The 27,186-nt window shown below is 37.5% G+C and overlaps 1 protein-coding gene across 1 annotated transcript in view; it reads right to left on the bottom strand.

Moving 5' to 3' along the window:
- Nucleotides 1–17,745, bottom strand: part of LOC150080430 (apolipoprotein D-like) — a 29,571-nt gene extending 11,826 nt beyond the window's left edge. Inside the window, exons 1-3 of the mRNA XM_090381437.1 lie at nt 17,640–17,745; nt 16,945–17,080; nt 6,508–6,638 (exon numbers count right to left, since the gene is read on the bottom strand). Coding sequence (XP_090237563.1) covers nt 6,508–6,638; nt 16,945–17,070 — 257 coding nt within the window. The 5' untranslated portion in view covers nt 17,071–17,080; nt 17,640–17,745. The remainder of the gene's footprint in view (nt 1–6,507; nt 6,639–16,944; nt 17,081–17,639) is intronic.
- Nucleotides 17,746–27,186: the final 9,441 nt, after the last annotated feature.

The raw sequence follows: 27,186 nt of genomic DNA, 5'->3' as shown, positions 1-27,186 counted from the left end.
GTAATAGCGCACTCGATCTCGTATTCCATAATCTTGACAGCATCTCTGTGATCACCTGTTCTTTTAAATTATACCCTGACCACAATCATATCACATGTGAAATCACCCTACAAAAAAATCACAATCTTCATTTGCCCAGAAAAGAAAAACAACCTGAGAGAGAACTAATCTTTTCCACTAAATTCCTGAAACAGGAATCATCCTCAGACGATTCGAAGAATTCAACTGGACACACCTGTTTACTGTTCCTCCTGACGTAGCCCTACGCCATCTAGCCAAAGAGCTTTATGGAATAGCCAAAGAGGGAGCTGAAAAAGAAATACGCATTATCTCCAGAACTTCTGTATGGTTTAATCGAACAAACTTTCCTCCACAAGCAGAAGGCCTACCGATGATAGAGAAAATCATTTGACGCCGAACACTTCAGCGCCTATAAAAATGCAAGGGCTCTTTTCTTAAGACAAAAAAGACTTGTCTGCAACCAACTTTCTATGGATAAGCTGAAAAGATCTAAAAGACTCCAAAAACAGAGTCACAAGCAAATCACTATGAAGGAAGAAATATTTAAGGAATGGACTGACTCACTTTTCAACAGAATGACCAGTCACGTCACATGTACAACGCCCTGTTGCACTTTTAGGCCCTCTCCGCAAACCTCCAATATCGCTCCTAACCATAACCCGAAGCCAATCTGATAGAGATCGTCAAAAAACTTTGATTAGAAAAACGTTGATTAGAAACAGAAGAAACCGGTCCCGACCGGTTTCCTCTGTTTCTAATCAAAATCTGTAGTTCATATATTATAGACCTCCTAGTCCTTATTTTCAATAAAATCCTAGAAAGTGCAGAGATTCCAAAGATCTGGAACACATACTTTGTTCGGCCGGTCCCTAAATGCAGAAACTCTAAGCGAGCTCAAGATTTCAGGCCTATTGTCATTAGCTGTGGATTCCTCAAGATATTTTAAAAAGCATTCAGCCCACCATTAGCATTAGCATTAGTAGAGGCATTTGATGCAAGAAAGCAAGCTTATGCAGCATCAGCCAAAAAAAAAAAAAAAAACCCACTTCCACTTCACCCCTCTGTTCGTTCAAAATACCTGTCCAGCTGAGCCTTAAACTTATTTAGGCTATCAACCTCCACTACAAGGGATGGAAGTCTGTTCCACCAACCAACCACCCGCTGGCTAAAGGCAAATTTCCGCACGTCTATCCTACATCTGTCTTTCCTCAATTTGAATTTATGCCCTCTCAGGTGATTTTTCTGAGCTAGAGGAAGAATCCCATTAACATTGAGCATGCTCAAACCATTCAAGGCTTTATACACCTCTATCAGATCACCTCGCTGGTGCCTAGTCTCCAGACACTGTAATTTGCAAAACTTAAGCCTTTCTTCGTAAGAGCACCCCTTTGTTCCATTCACTAATCTTGTTGCCCTTCTCTGTACTCGTTCCAGCAGCTCTACATCCTTCTTGAAATGAGGCCTCCAGACCTGTATACAGTACTCTAGGTGTGGCCTGACCATTGCCTTATACAAGGGAATAATCACCTCCTTATCCCTGCTGGAAAAATTCCTGTATATCATTGACAATACTCCATGAGCTACTCTTGCAGCCCGTCTGCACTGCTCAGAGAACTTCATATCTGCCTGCACAACCACCCCCAAGTCCCTTTCATTCTCTACCACTGTCAGTGTAGTACCACAGAGTTGATACGTTGATCTGGGGTTGCTGTTTCCCATGTGTAGTACTTTACATTTGTCAATGTTAAACCTCATTTGCCACCTCTCAGCCCATCTGCTCAACCTTTCCAGATCCTGTTGCAGCAGCATAGTGTCAGTAGTGTCCTTGACAACCCTGCCAACCTTTGTATCGTCTGCAAACTTGGACATTAAGCTTGATATACCATCATCAATATCATTTATAAATACAGAAAACAATAATGGACCCAACACTGAGCCCTGAGGGACTCCACTAATAACATTAGTCCACGATGAGCAGTGTCCATTGATTACCACTCTCTGTCTTCTCCCCCTCAACCACCCCTTTATCCATAGCAGCAATTTGCCTCCAATGTCACACTGCTCCAATTTGTGTAGCAGTCTTCCATGTGCAACAGTATCAAAAGCCTTTCTAAGATCCAAGTATATAATATCAAAGCTATTCCCTGCATCCAGTTCTTTTGTGACTGCATCATAGTATCCAATCAAATTGGTCAGGCAAGGCTTCCCCTTAACAAAACCATGCTGTGTCCGAGCTATAACTGAAGTCTTGTCTAAATGATCCTGCAGTGCTTCTTTAACTAGTGCCTCCATTAATTTTCCTGGAACAGAAGTTAAGCTCACAGGTCTATAATTACTTGTGTCAGCCTTTGATCCTCCTTTGTGAATTGGGGTCACATTTGCACATTTCCAGTCTATGGGTACCTCCCCCGAGTCCAAGGAAGCTCTCATAATTATGGCTAAGGGTTTGCTTACTTCCTTTGCTGCCTCCTTTAATATAACTGGATAGATCCCATCCACCCCGGGTGCCTTTCTTGTGTTTATCTTCAACAGTTTCTCCTCCACTTTACTCCCAGTTATTTCAAGATTCTGTAGCTTACTGCTAGAGTTGAATACACCTCTGGCATTCCCCTCGCTGAATAACTCCTCATGTGTGAATGTCGATGCAAAATATTCATTTAGTTTGTTAGCTACCTGAGCAGGATCATCAACAGTTGACCCATCAATATCAACATTGCAACACCATTGCAGACCACTGTTTCAATCACAGGCCGCTGTACCTCCATACCGTGATTAAGGGAAGATCTACTATTAGCAACCTCCTGGACACCCTTATCAGAATCCAGAAACTCTCAACAACAGGACACAGCTTGATGTTATCTTCTTTGACATAAGGGGCCTATGACAAAATAGACATAACAGCTCTAATCGCTATTCTCCAGCACTACTTCAACATCACAGGAAGAACTCTCAGCATCATTAAATCAATCCTGAAGCATAGATACCTCATCATCTCACATCACACTTTCGGACAACATGCATTACTAATAGGGGTGTCCCACAAGGGGGGAGTCCTCCCATCAACCCTCCAACGCTGATGACCTGAAACTTTACATTACATCTTCTGACCAAAATCAGGTTCTTAGCACTAACTTGCAGGCAAGTAAAAATATCCCTAACCTTGAACAATATCTGTCCTCAATGGGATTATAGATTAATCAAGCAAAGACAGCTGGAATGTCTTTCACCTGGAACAAGTCACGCAATGATATCAATCTTACCATCAATGGATCATCTATTCAAAAAGTAAAAGCACACAAGGATCTCGGAATATTATGGGATGAGGGGGATGACATTCCAGGCTCACCTCCTGAACACAAAAACCAAAATGTACTCCGCTATGTGGGCGATCCGCCAAGAAATAACGGGAATTCATGACGCTGAACTGGTAAAGAAATATGTTTTTCGATTTCTGTACCCTATACTTATTTATACAGCAACTATTTAGTCATCTGCTCCCACAACACACTTCAACAAGTTCCTCAGCCTGGAATACTGGCTCCTCAAATGGTTCAACTGGCGGACTGGCAACCAATACACCATTTCTAGGGCCCATCTCTAAATAAATCTTGAAGTCACGCCATTGAACAACAGATTGTGGCAGCTAACCTTCTTACACTGGCCAGACTAATCGCAGGACGACTCGAAGCCCCTGACATCACTGATCTGAAAAAAACTTCCCACATTGCCAGAAGCCCGTGTTTCTACAACATGAAAAGGTTGGAGACGCATGTTCCCAGGAAACACGGTAGAGTTGCTCAACAGTTTAGCTATCGACCTGGATAAATTCTGCCAGCAGCTTATATACAGACGCCAGAAGCTAACGGACATATATACAAATCTACCGTTATGACAGAAGGAAAATTGCCACGACAATGCTTTCCATGACCGATGAATGTAAAATAAAATAAAGTGAAGCCGTCATTGGTCCCCTCTCTTAGCAGCTATTACTCCAAAGAAGACTAGCTGTGAGCATTAAGACAGTCAAGATTGATGTGATACTACGGGCAACAACTGGTGATGGACTGCCCCAATCCTAAATATTTTTTTGTACATATTTTTCATGTTTTTGTAATTTACAGCACTTTTTGATAAAATGATTTGGGACACTTCGGTATTCCATAACTTTCAAGTATGTAAAGTAAAATAATAAACACTGTAAGTTCTGTACCTTTCAGGTTAAGTATACATGTACTTCATGTAACCGCCGGACACTTGTCCCTGCCTTAACCTCTGAATGTAAATATCGCTCCCCTAGCTTACTGCTGTCCAGGAGGTACTCCTGAGCAGAGCAATAAACAGATTTAATAAAAAAAATAAATAAATAAAATAATAACTATCAATGCAGAGCATACAAACGTTTTGTCGCACGAGGGCTACATCAACTATAACAGACCGCTATCTGGCTGTAACAGCAAACGGAACCCTACGATGCCCTCTCATCGACCTCTCTTGAGGTTTCTGCGGCCACAGGTGAAAAATTTCCAACCGGACTGTGGTAAGAAAAAAGTTCAATTCAAGTGGATTGTATGGAAGACAGTGGTTTGTATCCCATTATCCCGTCTGTGGGGTAAATGGGTAGCACAGACGGGGTAAATGGGTAGCGCGGATAGCACAGTGGTATCATAAAGTGGTATTGGGTTCGAATCCTGTCGATGACGTCAGGAACTTATAGGTTTTTTTCAGTCTGTGGTTGAGTTAGTCAGTCTCAGGAGTAAATAGCAAGGTTTTTTTCCCGAAACTGGGCGCTTTCGTCCAGTAAAATAAGCAAATCGACCAGAGAACACACACAACTTACAGACACAATACTCATGGGTAGCTGAAGTGATTTTCTAGGTGACCCTAATATAGTAGTTTATCCCATTTACCCCAAACCACTGCAGAGCTCGTCGAAACTGGAGCCATGAACATGCAATTTGGATCCCTGACAAATGGAGTACCGTTCTGTTATCTGATGAGTCCTGTTTTATCCTATAAACAGGTTGTAGAAGTCATTTCATCTGGAGACAACGAAGAATGCGGTACCATCCCTACAACATTAGAGAAAGGGACGCTTAGGGTGGAGACGGTGTTATCGTGTGGGACGGAATAATGATCAACGGCCACACGCCTCTTCATGTTTTTAATAGGGGTACAGTAACTGCGCAGAGGTACCGAGAACAGATCCTCGAACCCTATCTGCGACATTTTAGGGGTGCGGTTGGCCGAGATTTTCTGTTCATGCTGGACAACGCTACTGCATATAGTGGCGTTGTCGAGTGGTAGAGGAATATCTTCAAACTGAGGATATCCAACGACTGCCGTGGCCATCACGATCACCAGGCTTAAATCAGATTGAGCATGTGTGGCGCGCCCTTGGACGTCGTATTGCTCCCGACAGCCAACTCTTCGGTCACTTCGAAAAAAAAAACTATTATATTAGGGTCATCTGAAAAGTAACTTTCAACTACCCATGTTTATTGTCTGTAAATTGTGTGTGTTCTCTGGCCGAGTTGCCTGCGTTGCTGGACGAAAACCCCCAGTTTTCCTTAGAGGAAAACTTTGCTGTCTATGCCTGAGACCGACTAACTCAGCAAGAAGCGAAAAAAGGCTATTAAAGTTCCTCGCGTCATCGACGGGATTCGAACCCGGGTCTTTTCTACCCGGTGTGGGGAGGACGGTGCTGATACCACTGTGCTACCCGTGCAGACTCCTCGGTCGCTTGGTGAGCTAAGGTCTGCGCTGGTGGAAGAATGGGATTTGTTGCCACAGAATCTTATAGACACCCTTATATGTAGCATGATTTACCACTGTTAGGCCTGTTTAGCCGTTGGAGGGAATCATACGCCGTACTGATATCATGTGACCGTATTTTCGAGCATCTTGTATCGATTTCTGTAATGTCCGAAGTTTCTCGCTGTGTCCTAATTTCACCGTTATTCTATGGTACGCCACCATACAAAATTTTGTACCGCTTCATTACAAGCTGCACGAATTACACCACGTTTTCTGCGTGTTCTATTAATTTTGTCGAGCAGTGTAGCTTATGATCCCTACCACAGCCACATGATATGTCGCCGCTCCACTCCAGCCGCTTTCATTTCTGCAGTGTGGCCAATCTAAAAACTTTTCAAACGTCGTTCGTTCTATTAAACTGGTATCTTATTGGAACTTGTGTATTCTTAAAAAGAAAAAAAAAAAAAAAAAGGCTTCAACGTCAGAGCGGATTATATGCACTCCAACTTTTGTGTTTCCAGCAGCTTTTGATAAAGTAAAATAAAATCCTTACATCAGCTTTATCAAAGGTAAGAATAAACGCAATTACGTTTATTCTTGCCTTTAGCCATTAGGCAATTAGTCAAAATTTATTATCCTCTTAATATTCTCACATGACCCTTAAGAGCAGATAGTTTATCATTATTTTTTAAATTACTTTATCTTTAATATAAAAAAAATTGTTAATTTTACCTTTCGTTGAATGTTGTTTCATTAATGAAGACATACTTGTCGTTGTTTGTCATTGAGAATTCCTGGCATGAATGATCAGCGTAATAACGGTTGGGATAACCTTCGATGACATACCAAACTCCTGTGTAGAACTGTTCGGAAATAGAAATAAGAAAATTAAGACCTATGACACGGAACATGTTGTCAATTATAATTTGTGACTTTTCGTTGCTTCATTAAAATTTGATTACTGAAATTTAATCTAATCTAATGTATATTATTATTATTATCTCTTTCTTCTCCTAAAGGGTTTTTCTCCATTCTGCAACGGTTACTGGTACTTTGTGCGTGGGATGTTTGCTACGTTCGGTCACCATTTTTGGTCGAGGAACTCTTTATCCTACAGGAGTTCAGGACAGTGGCTTTCTGGAGCTCCTTGTAAGTTTCTCTGGGAGATCTACTGCTACTAGGTTCTTATGGAGGCTCTTTGGCATCACGCCAGCGGTTGACAGTGATTGGGATGGTCATTACTTATTTCACATGCTACATTTCTTTGACTTCCTGGCTTAGGTCTGTGTACTTCCTGATCTTTCCCTCTGGAAGGTTTTCTGGAAGTTGCTAGTGTTGGGCACCACTATGTCAATCAGGTTTGGTAGCCATTTTCTTCTTGTCAATAAGAATTATGTCTGTTGTTGTGGGGAATCTTGTCAGTTATTATGGTGCAGTCCCACTATAGCTTGTGAGTAAGAGTCTCTAGTACGGCCGGTGGGTCGTATTTATAATATGGTACACTTTCTTTGTTTAATTGGTATTTTTGCGCTAACTTCTGATGTATTATCCTAGCGATCTGGTCATGTCATGTAATATTATTCTTATTATTGGAAATAAACATAGTATTTCATAATTATTATCATAATAATATGATGATTATTGGAAATAAATTGTGCTAGTTTTGATCATGTTACTTAAAATAACCGGACAATAGAAAATGGCTGATAAGGATGCAACTTTTTCCTAGATCGCGTAACCACCAACTTTAAATTTTTATAAGTCAGTTCCTACATCCTAAGAGTACTCTGACAATCGCCAATCTTACAGTGACATCTCTTAAATTATACTAACAAACCTGTTCAAACAGTTATTTACAACCGGAAAAAGAATAGGTTCTTTAGTACTAACCATTCTTAATACCAGAATTTCTCGTCTTGAGTGCTCAAGCTACATTAGCATACTTGATATGAATACTACGTTAGCAAACCTCCAAATCATTGCTAAGTCAAGATACAAGTTTAAAAATGCTAATGATAATTCTGTGAATACTTTTAAAACAAAAAAAGAGGAAAGGTAAGCTATGGATGACTGCTGAAATTAAGTCTTTAATGGTTCAGAGATAGATAAACTATTCAGGAAATATAAAAACTTCTATGGCCAGGCACAGTAACAATCACAAAACAAAAAATGCACTACTGAGATTTTTTTAAATAACAAACAGACTTCTCAGAAAGAGAAATGGCAGACTGTTTATAATAAATATTTTTAATTTTGTAAATAAGTGAACTAAGAGAACTCTTAAGACAACTAACCAGATTTCTACTGGAGAGATCCCTTAATTACAATTGCAGCTAGATTTGCTTCAAGTATCGCTGATACATTGAGCAAAACTTTTTCCCAATTGATCTAAATTCTTTAAAAAAATACTGATTTTGTATCAAACTTGTGCGTTACTTTAAAGACCCTCCACCTCATGATATTATAAACATAAGCGAACATTTTAAAAATAAGAAATTTTCAGGACTCGATGGAATTTTTGTATAGGAGATTTAAGAGAAACAGGAATATTTCTTTTTAACGCATTGACCTAATATCAAGATTATTTTTTATATATTACAACGACTGACACACATTTAATTATAATATACATTTAATTACATCTAAATGTAATTAAATTTCTTTAATTACATTTAAGATCAAGACCATATGATGACCCATTACCAAAGGTGACTCAACTATTACTGATTAATAGCCTTATTCTCAACGAAGTAATTGAAAATTATTTGATGACCCATGAAATAATCTACTTATCTTATTAAATTTTCATCGATAAATCCTAATTTATACTTCTATCAAAAGAGCAAGGTCTCTCTCTCTCTCTCTCTCTCTCTCTCTCGTTAAAGCAGTGTAATCATTACTTTAATCTTACAGTACAATGACGAACTGTTGGAAGCTGACACATTTTATGGATATTAAACTTAGACCTGAAGTAATGAAACGTAGGAAACCATATAAAAGGAAGAGCTACCTCTATGTAAAAGCTTATCTTTATGCAGATGATAATAATAAAATAAAAATGTTTATGCAAATGATATACTTTTCAATATTTTATGAAATTTATACTTGACTTCCTGGAGCTTGACTCCCTGGTCTCTTCCAGCTTTGTCAACAGACTGTTTATTGGAAAAAAAAAAGAAGTTCTATATTTAAGACTCAGTAAACATTTAAAATTGCAAAACAAATGCGGAATCACGTGTGCCTAGTTTAAATAAAATATATCCAATATTCACTCCACATAATTCTTTTCACACAATGTGCACTATACTCTTGTTATGTAGCAGAATTTTTGCTTCATTGTAAAACCCTAGAAAACCCCCAGACAGCACACTAGTATGCTCTCTGGGGGTTTGCTAGGTAATTTTGTAATTTTCGATTAAGTTATAATTTTCCGTCGAGAGTTCTTTCATTGCCTCCCTCCTCACGAGGACACCCTGATATTTGGGCATATGTTTACAGCTGACCTGATTCGTTAGGTTTTAAGATATATAGATATTTTCCTTATAATATTACAAGTTCATTTTTACTTCAATAATGAAGGTTAACAAAAAAGATAGTTTACCTCTTGACCGTTGACTATCAACTTTAATTTGAAACGAGATTCGTAACTTAAAAAAAAAAAAAAAGAATTCCTTGTCAAGTATAAGAACAAGAGGCATGGCTAGCCAATTGAGTTGCACTCAGGGTGCTCATAAAGTACATATGCTTCTTTTTATTATTGAAGCAAACAAACAAAAAAAAAACACTTAAAATATTTTCTTGAACAGAGATCCTAAGAAACAGTAACAGATTATGAGGCCTAAGATTCTATCTGGGTTGTATTTACATAATAATCAATGTTTTCCACCAGCTACTGCGTAAATTGTAAAAAAAAAAAAAAAAAAAGTTTCTTTAACCAACTTCGATTACATACCACTTCTTTACAAAACAAAATTTATATAAAAGCCTATTCCCACATTCCCTTTGAAGAAAAATTCATATTCTTAACCATAATTTAAAAATTTTGCTAGCCACCTCTACTTATTTCAATTCTAAAAACTAAATAATAATAATAATAATTGCTTCCAATGCATGGGTCACAAGCGGTACACTCTTCCCCGAGACTAAAGGATTCATGCTGGCCATCCAAGACCAGGTAATCAACACCAGAAACTATAGAAAATATATCGCAAAGGAGCCCTGAATGTCAGATGACACATGTCAACGATGCCACCTGGCCTCAGAAACGATCCAACACATCACCGCAGGGTGCAAGGTGATCACCCAGACTGAGTACACTCATAGACACGACCAGGTAGCCAGGATAATACATCAGAAGCTATCGAGGAAATACCAGTTGACCAAAGAAAGTGTACCATACTACAAGTACGAACCCCAGGCAGTACTAGAGACCCCAACCCACAAGCTGTACTGGGACCGCGCCATAATAACGGATAAGACCATCCCGCACAACAGACCGGACATAACCCTTGTGGACAAGATGGAAAAGGCTACCTACCTGATTGACATGGCGATGCCGAACACTAGCAATTTCCAGAAAACCCATGAGGAAAAAAAAAAATCAGGAAGTACACGAACCTGAGACATGAGGTCAAGGAGATGTGACATATGCAAGAAGTAACGACCATCCCGCTCATCAACCACCGGTATGGTGCCAAAGACCCTACATAGCAGCCTAGCAGCAATAGGTCTCCTAGAGAACACCTACAAGGAACTCCAGAAAGTCGCAATCCTAAACACCTGTGGGATAGTCAGAGTTCCTCGGCCAACAGCAACACCAGACATAACAACCACCCTGTGTACTTGGTAACAGTACCCGTCACGGAGTGGAATCCCCCAATCAGGGAGAAATAATATTAGAGCAACAACAACAACAATAATAATAATAATAATAATAATAATGATAATAATAATAATCTTATACATAAAAACTTGAGGCCTGTGTACTTGGCAGAGTTAAATACTGGAAATTTCATTTTCTGCAAAGTTGAAATACTTAAAGGCGTTCGTTATATTTATTTCCAATTAGATGGGAAGCATATCTGCTACAGTATTTTTGATTGCCAAATATTCAATTTCCTTCTAATTTTTTAAACTAAGGAGGTTGTGTATTATAGCGAGTGTTGTGGGCCACATGAGGCCCACAACATTCCCGAGTACGGCCCGAATCAGGTTAAAATTTAATTAGAATCTACAAAAGACAACTTCTCGAGAGGGTTAAAAAATGGCAACCAGATTAGTGATAAGAACCAATCAGTGCACACATGAAGAACGACTTAAAAACTGTGGTCTGCGCAGTTTGCTCTCATTCGTAGGACAGTTGGTAGATCGCCGTACTCCACACACTGGTCCAGGGTCTTTCGTCCAGCGAACTGAAAATCGACCACAGAACACACACGCAATTTACAGATAGTACATACGGAGCTGTTATGTTATCTGGTTTTTAGGAACATTAGCAACTAAGGCCATATTGCTCCGGGATATGCGGTGGTCATTCCCTGACCTTTCCGCATCCTCCGTATTTGGTGGTGACGGGCTCGAACACCCCGGTCTAATCAAGAAGCGTGTGCTACGCACTGCTGCTCCTTCCCACCTGGCTACGGAGGCGCCAGAACAGTATGGTCTTAGTCGCTGATGCTCCAAAAACCCTATTATAAGAACAACGACAATCTGCAAAGTTTGACATCTAGCCATCTGAGGAGAAATCTGATTGATATGAATAAGGCGGTGAATGGGGTAAGTAAGGCACTGAAGTGAAATGAATGAGAAAAATCTGTTTTCTCTCGTAGGCGAGACGAGAAGTAGAGGACAAATATATAAAATCTCATGGAATAACAAAAAAAAAAAAAAAAAAAAAACTGGATATCATGAAGTTCACTAATGAGCAGGGGATTGTCGAACACCAGTATAAGCTGCCTCCCAATGTGGTAGAGGCAGTGAGTCTTGCTAAATTCAGAGCAGGATTAGATGTTTACCTGGTGGAAATGGGAATATAGTATGAATATTCTATGTTGTTTTATCATTAATTTATTTTATTATTATTATTGGCTGATGCAGAAAAATCCACTTCCTTACATCGTTTGTTCTGACTAATACTAATATTAATGCAGAAAAATCGAATATTGCCAAAACTGGATATCTTCAAAAGTAATGTGAAATTATACAAATTTTGTGATACGCAAGTTTTAAGCTCGAGAGGTAGGAGGTAGGAATACACTTAAGAGGCCCGCGCCCAGCTACTACATGGCTGGCTGCGGGCCGCACAATAGAAGAAATAGGCCACACGCAGCCCATGGACCGGACACTCCTACGATACGCTGTTTGAGGGGTTTTTTCCTTAAAATATATTCGCTCATGCTAATAATGAATTCTCGAAGAATAAGATTTGCTGTTTGATTCTTTTAAAAAATCTTTATTGTGTAAAATTTTCTATATTTGCAGTAGTTGGTTATGAAATAAAGACTACCGGATCCATTCGCCAATTTAGATAACAGAAATTCCTAATTGCCTCGTTAGAGAAGAAGAAAAGGAAAAAAATAAAAAAAAAGAAATAACAGCTGCTAGTAACCGGACAAGACTGCATTGGCATCATTAACCTTGGGAAAAAATCACGATCGTACCCAACACAGGAAGGAAAAAAAAAATAATAATAATAATAAAAAAAATTCATATTCTGATTCACGAATTACATGTAGTAAAGTTACAAGAAAAATTTTCTTATTGCTTTAAAAGCTATACACTTCCCATAAACTTTATGAAGTAATAAAATTATAGCAAATAAAATGAAGAATCTTACAGGAAAAAGATAACTACAGTACCTACTACTTGTTCTCTATTATATTGGTGTAGCAGTCAGGGTAATTCCCGTCTAATGTTTAACTAGTCTAATCCACAAGTACAGTGAAAAGAAAATTAATAAATGGTTGTTGTATGTATGGAAATGTAAAGAAGTATTTCTTCGGAAATAAAACTTGATAATAAAATACAATACAATACACTTTATTATTGTATTGTATAGTATCAGATCAAATCACAAAAAAATATAATAACACATTACAAATATTTATTTCCAATTATAAATTTTTAACAATAAAATATTTTAGTAAAATCAAATTAATAACAATTAATATCTTTAAAATATATAAAATGGTTAATATTTTAAAATATTAATTTAGAAAAGCAGAACACAAATTATTTTTATCGTGAAGATTTAAATAAAAACCTGTCCACAACATAAAAAGTGATTAATTTTCTGACACGTTTATAATTTAGGAATTCTATAGAATGACCAGAAAAACTACGAAAAGTGGATGTTCATATTATTAAACACTTTACCTATTCATTCTGTAGAATGCCGATTGATTTGAAAAAAGTTGGGCTATCGGTGCAGACCACAACAGGAGTCCCCCCCACCCCACTAAACTTGGGCTTGATAACTGGGAAGCCAAATTATTAATACGCCAAATCTCCACTCACAGTATCTGAGACACTACAAGCTCTGCACAGAGAGTTATGTATAGAAATGAATTGACTCTTCGGAAAATTCCTGCGATAAACTATTGAGACTGAATTGAAAGACTTTCTTATCATAATGAAGCACTCTTATAATATACACTGAGTTGGCTTTGCATTAGGAACACCTACTTAATACCGCGTGGGCCATCTTTTGCTCGTAATACAGCCGTACACCCTTGGCATTGTCTGCACAAGGTATGACAAGACGTCCTTTGGAAGTGCTACTCATGAGTTGAACAACATGTCTAGCAATGGCCGCACGTCAGGTGGATGGTCGTAGCATCGAATGCCCTTTCCCAATAGGTCCTACACATGCCCAAGTGGGTTGAAATCGGTCGAAACTGGGCGGCCATGGGAGAACGGAGAATTCATTGTCATGTTCTTGACACAAACTAGCAACCTACCGGGCGTTTTGGCATATCGCGTTGTCTTGTTCATAGTGTCACCACGAAGGGGTATTCTTGGTCGGCAGCGATAGAAAGGTAGGTGTTTCCATCGAGCTTTTGATTAAAGGTAATTAGAGGACCCAAGGCATGCCACAAAACAACCCCCCCAAACGATAACATCACCGCCTCCAGCGTGCCGAACATGGACAGTGCATCCAAAAGTGACTATTTTAATGCCTTACAAATCAGCCATTACTGTGTCTGTGATATTTCCTGAAAAAAAGATATAATAAATAAGCAAAGAATGTTCTTGAGAATTCTTTAGAAGATGGTGTTTTTCCTGGAGAGCGGCTTCAAAGGATTGTTTAAAATGAACTTAAGGAAAAACTTATGCCTAATTGAGTTAGACAATTGTCTAGGGCCATCATTTAGTGGGACCTGCTTCGTATTAATTACATAAACTTTTAATAACTAACGTGTAATATCTAACGTGTAAAACCTTAGATTTCAATACGTATGCAGCCGTTATAGCATTTATTAAACAAAAAATAGCATCAAATTAGTGTTTCCAGCATCATTATTTGAAATTTGTCCCTTGGCTCTTTTTCTGTAGCGGACCGTATACAGATATTTTGTTTAGGGTCTGCAAATTAAAAAAAAAAAAAATGCGCCACTGAATAAGAGCCACGGCAGCTAAGGTAATGAAGCCTCAGCTAATTATGTCTGTAGTTGAGTGTATACTGTGGTCAGTTTGCTTATTTTGGGTCCTTGCGGTTTGCACAGTGGTTATGCCGCTGGTTTTCCATACTGTGCGTGGAAAAGGCATGGATTGGAATCCATGAAATACCCATCTTCTCTAGTGAAAGTAACTTGTTTATTATTATTATCATCATTATTATTTATTATACTTCTGGAAGCTCGGCCTTCAGTTATAAAAGCAGACAAATCGACTTTAGAATATACGCAGTTTATGAACACGATATATTGACGCCTCATGACCTTAACTACCTTAGCGCTTATTATAGCCTCCCTCCGCTTTTCCTGAAAAGGAAATGAAAATAAAAGTGAAGTAACCCTAAAAATGAAAATCACAATACCGGTTTTTACACACACACTATAATTTTATATTTTAACTGCGGTGAGCGTCGTGTTTTAAACTTCTCGTTAACCTCATTAACTCTAGAAAGTTTGATTAATCTTCATGATACATTACATATTCGTAGCCTTAGTTTCTTCATGGTAACTTTCAAGGACAGATGGTCATCCTACTCATTTATGAATTATAAATGTGTCCTTGCTACTTATGTCCCAGCTGCAAGTCAAGGTCTTGGATCCCACGGACATCTTGGGCGTTTGCTTACCATGGCGTGCGTATCTGCTGTATGTAGCTAGTAATTCAATGCGCGTAGTAAAAATAAAAGTGAGTTTATTTTAAATTAAAATTTTTCTTTTTACTAATTTTTTTTGATATTCCGAGTCATTCTATCAATATTTCTGCAAAATTTTAAATAAAATAAAATTTTCTGTTAATACTCCATGACCATTACGAACAAATACTGACTACAGTACGATAATTATAATTTACAGCGCCAAACGATATTAATTATTATAAGTTAACGGACTGCGCATGTATGGAAGTCGAACAGAATTTTGCAATTTTTAAACTAATCATACTGCCACGGCCGGCCAGTAATTTGCAAAAGGATTATTACCATTAAAAACTTTAAAATAAAACAGAAAAGTAAACAGAATTACTATATTCTGAATTCTGAAGGAAATACTTCAAATACATTGTGAAACAATCTTTTGTCTAACATTTTTAAATAAATTTGATTTCTTATTTGTTATATCTAATATTAGGTCTAATATCTATAAATATTGGGTGCAGAGAAGGGTGACCAGATTGGTGAAAGGAACAAAAGGATGCTCTTACCTAGAAAGGCTTCAGTTCTGCAAATTGCAGCGTCTGGAGACTACGAATCTGAGAGGTGATCTGATTGAGGTGTTTAAGGCCTTGAACGGATTGAATAAGTTGAATGTAAATGGCATTCTTCCTCTTGCTGAGACCACGCACATGAGGGGCATAAATTTAAGTTGAGGAAGGATGGTTGCTGGATATATGTGCGGAAGTTTGCATTCAGCCAGCGGGTGGTTGATTGTTGGAACAGACTTCCATCCGGTGTTGTAGAAATGGATGGGTTGGATAAATTCAACTAGATAAATTCTCGGAGGGTACGGATAGGTGAACTTTTTTTTTTTCTTCTTTTTTTTTTTTTTTTTTTGGCTGATGCTGTATAAGCTTGCTTTCTTGCATCATTTGCCATTACTACTACTACTACTACTACTACTATTACTAATAGTAATTTATTTATTTTAAAATAATCATAGCTATAATTTATTCCTATAATTGTAAATGTCTCTGATCTTATGTGCTCTTTTTAGAGTGTAAACAGAAAATTTATTTATAATAAACTAGATCCTTTACTGATCGAGAGCAGCCTTCACTGGTATCAAAATTGTTCATTTTTTGTTTTGAAATACAAAACATTTCTCAGAATGTCAGGACATCCAGAAGCAAATGTACATGATACCACATACAACATACAACATACTGGCATTTAACACACCTGAGCAGCAGAATTGAGGAGACCTCGTCGCCGAATTTCATATGGCCCAGAGGCAATTTACATTCATTCAAGACGTTTTTTTTTGTTTTTTCTTTCAGTAATTGCAGAGAATTAAAAGAAAATAAAAGTAAGGACAAGAGAAACCCATGTGAAGCACCGCACTACAGAATAGCATCAGGTAGCAACAATAATTGTTGCCTTTCGTCGTGAATATTATATGTTTATGTATGTCATGCTCTCTTCCATTTTAGGTAGAAGCCCCCCTTTTTTACATTTAGCAAATGATTGACAATTGACACACACACACACACTGTACAACCATAACATTACACACATTTCTTTACAGAATTCTGTATCCATCACAGTGTACCAAGGGGAGTTAAACTGATGTTCAAGTGGTGCCCTACATAAGATACTATACATGTCTACAAGTTACCTTAACTCTTTTATTACAGAGTGCATTCTTAGATTTTATTGTTAGAATATACTGTGAAATGGTTATATTTAAAAAAGGCTTTATTGTCAAAAATGGAAGTAATACTAAGCTTATTTAATTTTTAAATTCTGAAAGTTTTTACTGATTTGTACTTATATTTGTTTACCTGAGAAAATGAAAATTTCAGTTTGGAATCAAAAACGGCGCATTCACCCTTGCTTGTGATTTGAGCATCGATGTATAAAGGCAAACCAAACAGCAGCAACAAAATTTCAGCCACTCCGTGATCCATCTGTGGTAGTCTAAATAGAACAAGCAGAACAGATTGTCCATTAATAAATATTAGCCCTGAAATTTTGAAAAACTAACAACAATATATTGTTGTTAATTTTATTTTCACATTGCATTTTATACAGGATGAGCGAAAGGTCCCAGTTTCCCTGTATTTACACTTTTCTAGAAGTAGGAAAATCCCATATGAGCTGTTCGTAACAACTGGTTGCATTTCCAACTACTCACCATCCCACATCCAACACTTAATTGTAACTGTAAATTCACTATAACTATTTCCACTGTAATCTTTATCCTACTTTGACACGATTAAATTAAACTCAATCGATAGTTTGTATGACTATGTTGAACAAATCTTCTAACTTGGTAAAGGTTACAATAGATAATTATTCGATAGCTATAATCTCCTCATGGTTTTCAAAGACAGTACTGAATTCGGGGAGTCTCGATATTCCGTACTGCAGAAAATGAAGCGATTAATACAAGTATATCAGGTAAAAATAATATTTTAAAAAAGAAACTAACACATTTTATTTTAGTTTATATTAAATTTTACTCTGAACTTCTTACCTGTAATTAATCAACGGTTTCAGTGTTTCTGTGATTGATTAAATTGAACAAGAACCTAAGTACGAGCTAACTAGTAGCATTACTACCACGATCACGCACGCAAGCGATTCAGGTTTCACTTTCTAACGAGGTGTTTTCACTTTCATCCTGTTTCTCACGTTTAGTCCTTACAATTTTTTTTCTAACAGAGCCAATCAGCAAACACCTGAGAGTCTCGCTGATAAAAACTTCCTCATAGAAGACAAAACTATGACCTTGCTAAATTGTAGACGTCATTACTAAAATGATGAGTGACACAGAGAGAGAGAGAGAGAGAGAGAGAGAGAGAGAGAGAGAGAGAGAGAGAGATACCGCATCATTTAGGGTAATTTAGGAGGGCTCTATCTAGATGGATTTTGGAATCCTACCAAAGGTAGGATTTCGAATGCGATAATGGAAATAAAATCCTCGACTAAAGACAATTATTGAAATAACATCCTTGACCAAAAACAGCAAACAATTATTATACAACTTTTTTTTCCTGACTGGACAGTCAAAAATGCGTACGTTATTGTTCTAACAGGATAATCAAATTAGTAACTTTATTGATTCACGCATCTTGGCAGACAGCACACTGGTTATAGCCACCGCTCTTCTACACCGCAGAAAATAGGCCTACTGTGAGTGATATGAGTAATTTTTTGGTGTTTTTTTTTGCAGTATTTTTATCTCTCTCTCTCTCTCTCTCTCTCTCTCTCGGTAAACATACTGCCGCCTCATAGCCTTAGTTGCTTTTACCCTTAAGACACATCAAATCTTAATCACGCCAAATGTTTTAAATTCCGTACAATTATAACAAAATTTCAATTTGGCTCTGGTTTTGGCATTTCAGTAGCCATCCCCCTTCCTCAGCGGAGATTTATTTTGCTTCTTGAGAGTCATAGTCCCCTCATCGTCTTCCTTTTGGCCTAACGATCCGTAACTAGCAAAATGTTAATAGTCATCTTCAGAAATTTAATTTGTTCCGTGATAGATTAAAATGCACTTAAAAGCGACTAAGACCATATTGTCTGTAAAATGAGTACGTTCTGTGGCCGATTTTCTGTTTGCTAGACGAAAAACCTGAGTGTCCAAGAGAAAAAATCATGCAACTCTTGCTTGAGACCGACTAACTCAGTCACGTTGTGAAAATGGCCTATTAAAATTCCTCACGTTATCGACAAGACTCGAACTCAGGTCTTAAAGACGGCGATTTTACTAACTGTGATTCCCACGTGTGTGTGTGTATGTGTGTGTGTGTGTGTGTGTGTGTGTGTGTGTGTGTGTGTGTGTGTGTGTGTGTGTGTGTGTGTGTAAGTGACAAGAGCATTTAGTTTAATCAATCCTTTTAACTCCTCGATGAAAGAGCACTGGTTATAATCGCCGTTCTCTCATACTGAGTGGAAGATGTCCGAGTTCGAATCCTTTCAATGATGCAAGGAATGTTCATGGGGTTTTTTTCACACCTTGCTGAGTTAATCGGTCTCAAGCGAAGGTTGTATGGTTCCTGGAGAAAAGCAATCCAGTTACAGGCAGGATACATTGATTTCTCATAACCTTAGTTGCTTTCGCGTTTAACATACACAAAGTCCCTAAACAATTAAGTATACATACAGATGCGTACTTCATAAATGCGATTTACCGAATTCAAATATTTCTTGATGAAGCTATTCCTTTGTATCACAACTAATTGCCGTATTGCTAGCTGAATCACTGAAGAAGCGATTCAGTGAACCGTCTTTTGAACCGAACATTCTGGTTTAAAAGACCATTGAAATATTCTTCCAGAGAAAGATAATTTTTTTTGAATAAGAATAAGTGGCCTAGAACTAAGGTATATATGCGAGGAGCTGAAGTTTTGATATTACCAATAGGATGCCAGTGTTTTAAGGGCGTAAGGTGTGTGTTAAACGTTAAGGCAAATAAGGCCACGAGCTCTGATAGCCTTAAAATTTCACGTATTCTTCGGTCAGTTTGCTGCTGTTTGCTGATAAAAAAGCCGAGTTTCTGGGAGAAAAACTGTGCGATCCTCGTCTGAGATCGACTAACTGAGTTACATTTGAAAAAAAAAAAAAAAAACAAAACAAAAAAAACCATAGATCGTCTCATTAATGGGATTTAAACTCTGATCTTTTCTACTTAGTGTGGCAACTTTCTGATTATAACAAGTGTGTAATACCTGGAATAATAAAAGAGAGAATTATTATTCATGTGGAACTAATGACATTAGTTGCGCATGAACAGATAATTTTATTGAATAAATATAATTTCTAGCTGAAAAAATGCTGCATATTTGGTCATCAGGTGTATATGACTACAGTTCTGTCCGGGCACGATAGGAGAGACTGTATGTTGAAAGCTTTGTGAATTAACTAAAGATTTGAGGGACTGAAGACTTTATCAGCATGGCCTATACGCTCGTAGACACACGAAAACTACCGTAATTTGTAAAGATGGTGTTCATTTGATTAAAGATGGCGTAAGCGTCTTTGTCGGTATGATTGAGTTGCCCTTCAGGAGTTACTGATGCTAAGGATAAGGCATATCTGCATTTATCTAATGATACGGCTTAAAGTAGCACTTTCATGTATTTTCAGAGTTCTTGTACGACACCTCAGAGGAAAAAGAGCCTTCTAATAATGGAAATATGTATCGGCATTAATGAACGGGAAGCTAAAACAGAAATAGAATTCCTGGCGAAAGTGCGTTAGAAATGCCACAAGGGAAAGAAATATCCTCGACCTGGTAATCATTAAGGATACATCAGACATTCATCATCATCATCAGCCATTTTCAATCCACTGCAGGATGAAGGCCTCTCCAGCAACTTTCCAGTTCCTTCTGTTTTGAGCACTGGCCATCCATTTACTACCCACAAACTCATGAATTTCATCTATCCATCTCCGCCTTTGTCTTCCAGGTTTTCTTCTAGCTCCTCTTGGATACCATTCTGTTATTTTCTTAGTCCATCTGTCATCATGTCTTCGAGCTATGTGTCCTGCCCAAGACCATTTTAGTTCTTTAGTTTTGATAAGAATGTCCTTTACTTGAGTTTGTTGCCTAATCCATGTGTTTCTCTTCTTATCTAACAGTCTGATTCCCAATATGATTCATTCCATTCTTCGCTGTGTAGTTCTCAGCTTCTCTTCCATTCTTTTGGTGAGTGCCCAAGTTTCACTTCCATAAGTCATGGTGGGGAGTATACATTGGTTCATTATTTTACGTTTCAGACAAACTGGATATTGCTCTTAAGTATGTGACTATATTTCCTGAATGCTATCCATCCAAAATTTATTCTTCTCTTGACTTCCAGCCATTTATCATTATTACAGATAATAACTTGTCGCAGATAAGTATATGACTCCACCTTTTCAATTACTGCTCCTTCAATCATTATTTCCCTTTCTGTGGCATACTTGTTCATCATTACTTTTGTTTTAGCCATATTCATATTTAGTCCAAAATCCTTACTAGCTGTGCATAACTGATTAAGATTTTCCTCTAATTCTTTGGGATCGTGGCTTATGACCACAATGTCATCTGCAAATCGTAAATGGTTTAGGTACTCTCCGTTCACATTGACTCCTTTCTGCGACCAGTCTAATCTTCTGAAAGCTTCCTCAAGGGCAGCAGTAAACAGCTTCGGAGATATTGTGTCTCCTTGTCGAACTCCTTTCTCAATTTTAAATTTCCTACTGTCTTTGTATACTCTAATAAAGGAGGTAGCACTCTCATATATTTCCTTCAAAATCATAATATATGGGGTATCAATGCATTGTCTTTCCAGTGCCCGAAACATTGCCTTATGCTGTATGGAGTCAAATGCCTTTTCATTATCCACAAATGCCAGGCATAATGGTGTTTTATATTCGTTTGCTTTCTCCATTAGCTGTGATATTACGTGAAGGTGATCCATAGTTGAGAATCCTGTCCTAAAGCCAGCTTGCTCTTTCGGTTGATTCTCATCAAGTATTCTTTCTAATCTGTTAGTAATGACCCTTGTGAACAACTTGTAGATGTGGGATAACAAGCTAATTGGTCTATAATTTCCAATTTCTGATTTATCTCCTTTCTTATGCAGCAAAACTATGATTGCATTATTCCACTGCTTAGGTGTCACACGTTTTGTAATGCAATTTGTGAAGAGCCTTGCCAGTTTTTGTGTTATGTCTCTTCCTCCCAATTTTAACAACTCTACAGTAACTTCATCTTCCCCCGGGGCTTTCTGATTCTTCATTTTCTTCAATGCATGTTCTACCTCATCAGGAAGAATATTGGGTATGTCGTATGTGTTGCTACTTTGCAATCCATCTTCCCACTGCTGGCATTATTCCCCTGCTCCTTGTATAATTCTCTATAGTAGTCTTCTGCTATTTGAATTATGCCTTCTCTGCTGTTTATAAGTAGACCATTGCTATTCTTCAGTTTCAGTATCATTTGTCTTTCTGTATTACTGCTCATGGCTGCTGATTTAAATCCTTTGTTTTCCCTTAATGCTTGTTCTACTTTTCTTGTGTTAAATCTTCTTATGTCCTCTCTGAGTCTCTTTCTAATGGCTTTGCATAACTCAGTATAATCAATTTTCTCGCTGTCAGTGTTTTTCTTGCTTTTCATTTGTCGTCTTCGGTTCATCATGACAAGTGTTTTTTGACTGATTTTTTCTTCTTTGGATTTCTTTTTCCCTATAAGTTTCTTGGGCTTTATCACTTTCAAAAAGTTGTAATATTCCTCGTCGATATCTTGGTCATCAGCAGTCTGCAGAAGCTCAAACTTGTTCTTAAGTTCCAGTACATACTGCTTTTTCTCCTCTTCTGTTATCTCAAAAACCTTTGTATTATTTACTCGAGTCAGTTTTTTCCTTTCCTTTCCTACATCTATATCAAGTGTACATCTTACCATTCTGTGATCACTTCCAACATTTACCTTATTCAGGACGGTAACATCATTCACAATATATCTTCTGTTAGTGAGGATGAAGTCGATTTCATTAGTAGTTAATCCATTTGGACTCTTCCATGTCCACTTTCTGTTCACCCTTTTCTTGAAAAAAGTGTTCATTACTGACAGTCCTTGAGATTCTGCAAATTCCACAAGTCTTTCACCTCTTTCATTTTTTTCACCAATTCCAAAATTTCCTATAGTTCCCCTTCTGCGCTGTTTTGCCTTTTTCCAACCTTAGCATTGAAGTCTCCCATAATAATAGTGTAGTGGGTTTTCTGTTCATCTAGAAGACTCTCAAACATCAGACATTAAGAATCCTTAAATAAAAGAACCACTGGCGAGGAGAGTCACAGTGTATTGAAATTGGAACTCTTTAAAGAAGTAACCATTGTATGTATTCTATATGTCTACACTGCCTTAGACATCACATAAGTTATATTCAGTGAAACCAAATGGCAACTTTACTCTGGAAGTTATTGCAGAAGTAAAAGTATAGGTATCCGATGCTGCTTTTCTTTATTCAATTAAACTCTTAATCTCGCTTATTGCCACTTCAGCATCTTTCTTTTTTTGAACTTCTCCTCTGGAGCAAATACATTTGTTGTTACTTCAAGATAAATTCCTAGACTATTTCCCACAGTGTATAGTAATCTCTCCAGTTAATAGATTCCAAGAAATTGGTTCCTGAAGTGCAAGTTTTGGATGTGCTTTGGATCCTTGGTGGGAACCAAGTCAAGGATATTAGAACCCATTTTACTTCCTCTGACACATTCAAATAAATAACAATCATCCAGATAGCTCAAAAATCTATTTTCCTATACTGTATTTCCATCCTATAAATTCCGTTCGATAAGAAGCAAGTTAAAGTCGCCCATAACGTGGCAATCATGTATGGCTGCCCATTCAGTTGCCTGTATAGATTTTTGTTACTCTCCTCAGAATAGTTTAGCCTGTAATATACCCTTCTACTACTTTACCAAAGTTAACTTGCACCACACACATCCATTTGAACTTGGTCTGAATCTGGACACAATTTTATCGCTTTCAGAGAACGATCAGACTGTGCCCCGAGTCAGACAGGTCAGAATCAGCAATAAGAAGAATGATTTCCCTTTTCTATCCGTCCTCACTGATCCTGCTGAACACTCCGTGCTCATAGTAATGAAAATTTTAATCCTATAATGGCACTACGTGCCTGTTTGTCCTATTATATCAGCTGATCTAATCAAAAGTTCAAATTTGTTTAATTTATTTACACTACTCCTGGAATTACTATGTATAAAAATTAAAACCTTGTGTACCTTCTGTCTTTTTACAATACTGACGCATCCTTTACTCCTTTTTTTTCTTGTGGTGTATAACTGAGGGTGGTTTTTAACACTTATTTAAATTTTTATTTCTGTGCATTAGGCGACAACTACTCACAGGGAGGATGTGAATATTATTTTGGCCCGTGTCGCTGACCTGCCTCATTCCAATGACTCTCTAATCCTCTGAATTAGCAGTTACCCTGAATTCTGAAGCCATACACAATGATACTAACAAAATCCTTAGAATGCTATAGAATGGCAAATTATATTAGTTGTGGCTTAAGGGCCAAAGAAACTAAGGCTACGAAGAATCGATATCTGTTATAGTGTCTATGCTTGTGGATGCCAAAAAAAAAAAAAAAAAAAAAGCAAACAACCTCTGACACAGCCTAGCTGATTTACGTTGTGAAAAAGCCGATAAAAATTCCTTGAGTCATCGATAGGACTCAAACTTTGGCCTTTTCCTTCCGGTATCCATTCCATTTCCATTTTCCATTTATTTACACACACAATTTTATGTACATTCCCACGATATAAATAATTTATATACAAGATTATATACAGTTTTATAGACATTATCACACACACACATAAATATATATATATATATATATATATCCATTCTATATAATGGTAATCAAGGTACTGTGTGTGTGTGTTTGTGTGTGAGTTCTTATATCGGGGTGGCTCCTAGGCGTTAGCCTATCTCCACCTTTGTACTCTGTTATGGTGCAGAAATTCTGCATAATGAGCCTGAAAAGTGTCAGTGTATGTGCGCAATATTAATGTGTGTTGTTTTGTTTGTCAGGCTATTATGCCACCAGAGTGCAGCCAACGTATGGGCAGCTGCTGCCTGGTGCCCATCCCTAGCACCGGGCCTGGGTCAACAACACTTCTGGTTCTTAGGAGATATGTAATTTTGGTCCCGAGTCACCAGGACCAACCACTCCAAGGCTAGGAGCATGTTCTAGCAAAACAATTGTAACAATTATATTAACATATATACATGATTTCCTAGTCTTAGTCTTTTTCACCACATTCCAATTATTCTCAGTACATTTTCTTATTTTCAAATGAAGTCACAAGTTGAACTGTCCAGTTTGATCTCATTCAAGTTCAATTATTCTCAGTACATTTTCTTATTTTCAAATGAAACATTTTCTTATTTTCTTATTTTCAAACTGAACTGTCCAGTTTGATTTCATTCAAGAAAGAAGTCAGTCCCAGTAGTCTTCTCCGTTCTGTGCCAGCATAAGTCTTAAAACTCTTCTTCAGGTGGTTCTCTTCTAGTTGCTGAAGACTTCTAATTATTCTCTTTTTCCCGAGAATCCTAACTTGTGTATGATTTGGAATTCCAATGACAGTCCATAGGTAAGAAAATGGAGTATTTTCACTTACAAAAGTTCTCGTTGTGAAAAACACGTTTCATTAAGTTCATGTAGTTTTAAGTGTATGTATGCGATAGTTCATATCTATATGGTCACAGATCTAGATGTCACTTAAGACCACACAAGGTATAACTGCATAAGTTTCAGAATATGTTATGCTTGTAAACTATGTTTCCATTTAGTTCCTTAGTTTTAAATTTCAGGTATCACGCCCCAGAACCAATCAACATTCTTTTGAGAATCCTGGTAACACCTGAGGGTCCCTGTATATCCTCCCATTAGAGTTCTATCCAAGCATCCGATCTGCGACTTCCAACCAGCTGAGAACCTAAACAAATAATCTATGTTTCTTTAATAATTCATCTGTACATCCTACATCTAATTTCCTCGAGGGTGAAAGGATCTTATTTCTAGTCTTCTCTTAAAAACAGTGACTGAAAATGTCTGTAAAGCATTAAAATTCCTAGAGCTTTCGACCAAGGGACTTACGTTATCTTCTGTCAGATCCGATACACTGCTAAACAACTCTAAACGTGTTTGAAGATACTGTGGGCAGTCGAATAAAACATGAGACCAAGTTTCCACACCCCCACAAGTGCAGTAAGGGTCTGGCTCAAGTCCACGTTCATGTAACTTGGCTCTGAGGGAGCCATGTCCCGTTAATAAGTACGTTCTATTCATCGAAGGAGCAAACCAAGGATTTATTTTCTTGGCGGTAGTAAAGTCCACTTTGGTTATAAATTGCCTCATAACTATTTCATGTTCGTTGGCATTCCACCGATCCTGCCACACAGATGTCAGATGTTCCCACAATCTTTTCTTCTCTTGTTTGACCTCGTTCACTGGATCAGATGTTATTCCCATTAGTTCGGAAGCCAAACCTTTCCTAAGCTGATCTGTCATCCCCTTGAATACGATATACAAATCCAGGGGAATGGTTCCTGCTAAGACTTGTAATGCGTTGTTTGATACAGTTCTGGGGAATTTAAAACAGATAATAACACGGATCTTTGAAGAGAAATTAGTTTCATTTTCATTTTAACCGTTATGACTCTGTGATACCAAATGGTGGCCGCATATGAGACTATTGGCAGAAATATTGTTTTATAATATAAAACAAGATCCTTTTACTAAGTCCCCGGTTACGTGGTATTCTTATTATTGAGGCAGTAAAATTCCTTATTTTATCTCTAAGTTTACATACATGTGGCAGAAAGCTTAATTTATCATCGATTAGGATGCCTATATATTTGTTTTTATGGATAATATAAATATATGGAATTTGAGAGTTATCTATCAAGACCTTAGGAGGTCGATTATAGTTAAATGAGCTTTGAAGGTCATAAATTTGGTCTTTGTTGGTGATATTTTTAGTTTGTTAAGTTTGGTCCAATCAAATAGATCATTTAATATAATTTGCATTTTTCCTCGAGTATCCTCCTCGAATGGCCCTCAACAGCAATTACTAAGTCGTCGGCGTATGCGATTTTCATAGCCTCCTCGTGGTATTTTGTCATTCACTAATCTAAGACTGCGTTCCAGAGGAGAGACCCCAGTACCAACCCCTGAGGGCATCCTCTAGTAGAGGGCATCATCCGGTAGCTGAATACACTAGATGTGGGAGATAATAATTATAACCATTGTGCTAGCCACCGGGGAGTTTTATAACGTTTATTTGTTTGCTGTAGGGCATCAGTGACTTTGGCCATATTTCATCTATATATTATGTTATATGTAAATTATGTTATGTATATACAGTAGCCTATATTCTTAACGTTGTTTTTTTTTTCATGAAAGAGAAGTAATAGATATGAAGAACAAACTACAATTCTATACTATCACACTAAACTTTACATAGAAGTCCATTGTATTGCAGAAGATGGGATAATC

The sequence above is a fragment of the Mastigoproctus giganteus genome, chromosome 9, assembly GCF_048544385.1.
Source record: "Mastigoproctus giganteus isolate SK-2022 chromosome 9, ASM4854438v1, whole genome shotgun sequence".
Taxonomy (NCBI): Eukaryota; Metazoa; Arthropoda; class Arachnida; order Uropygi; family Thelyphonidae; genus Mastigoproctus; species Mastigoproctus giganteus.
The sequence above is the reverse complement of the archived record's forward strand: the minus strand, read 5'-3'. Positions and strand labels throughout refer to the sequence as shown.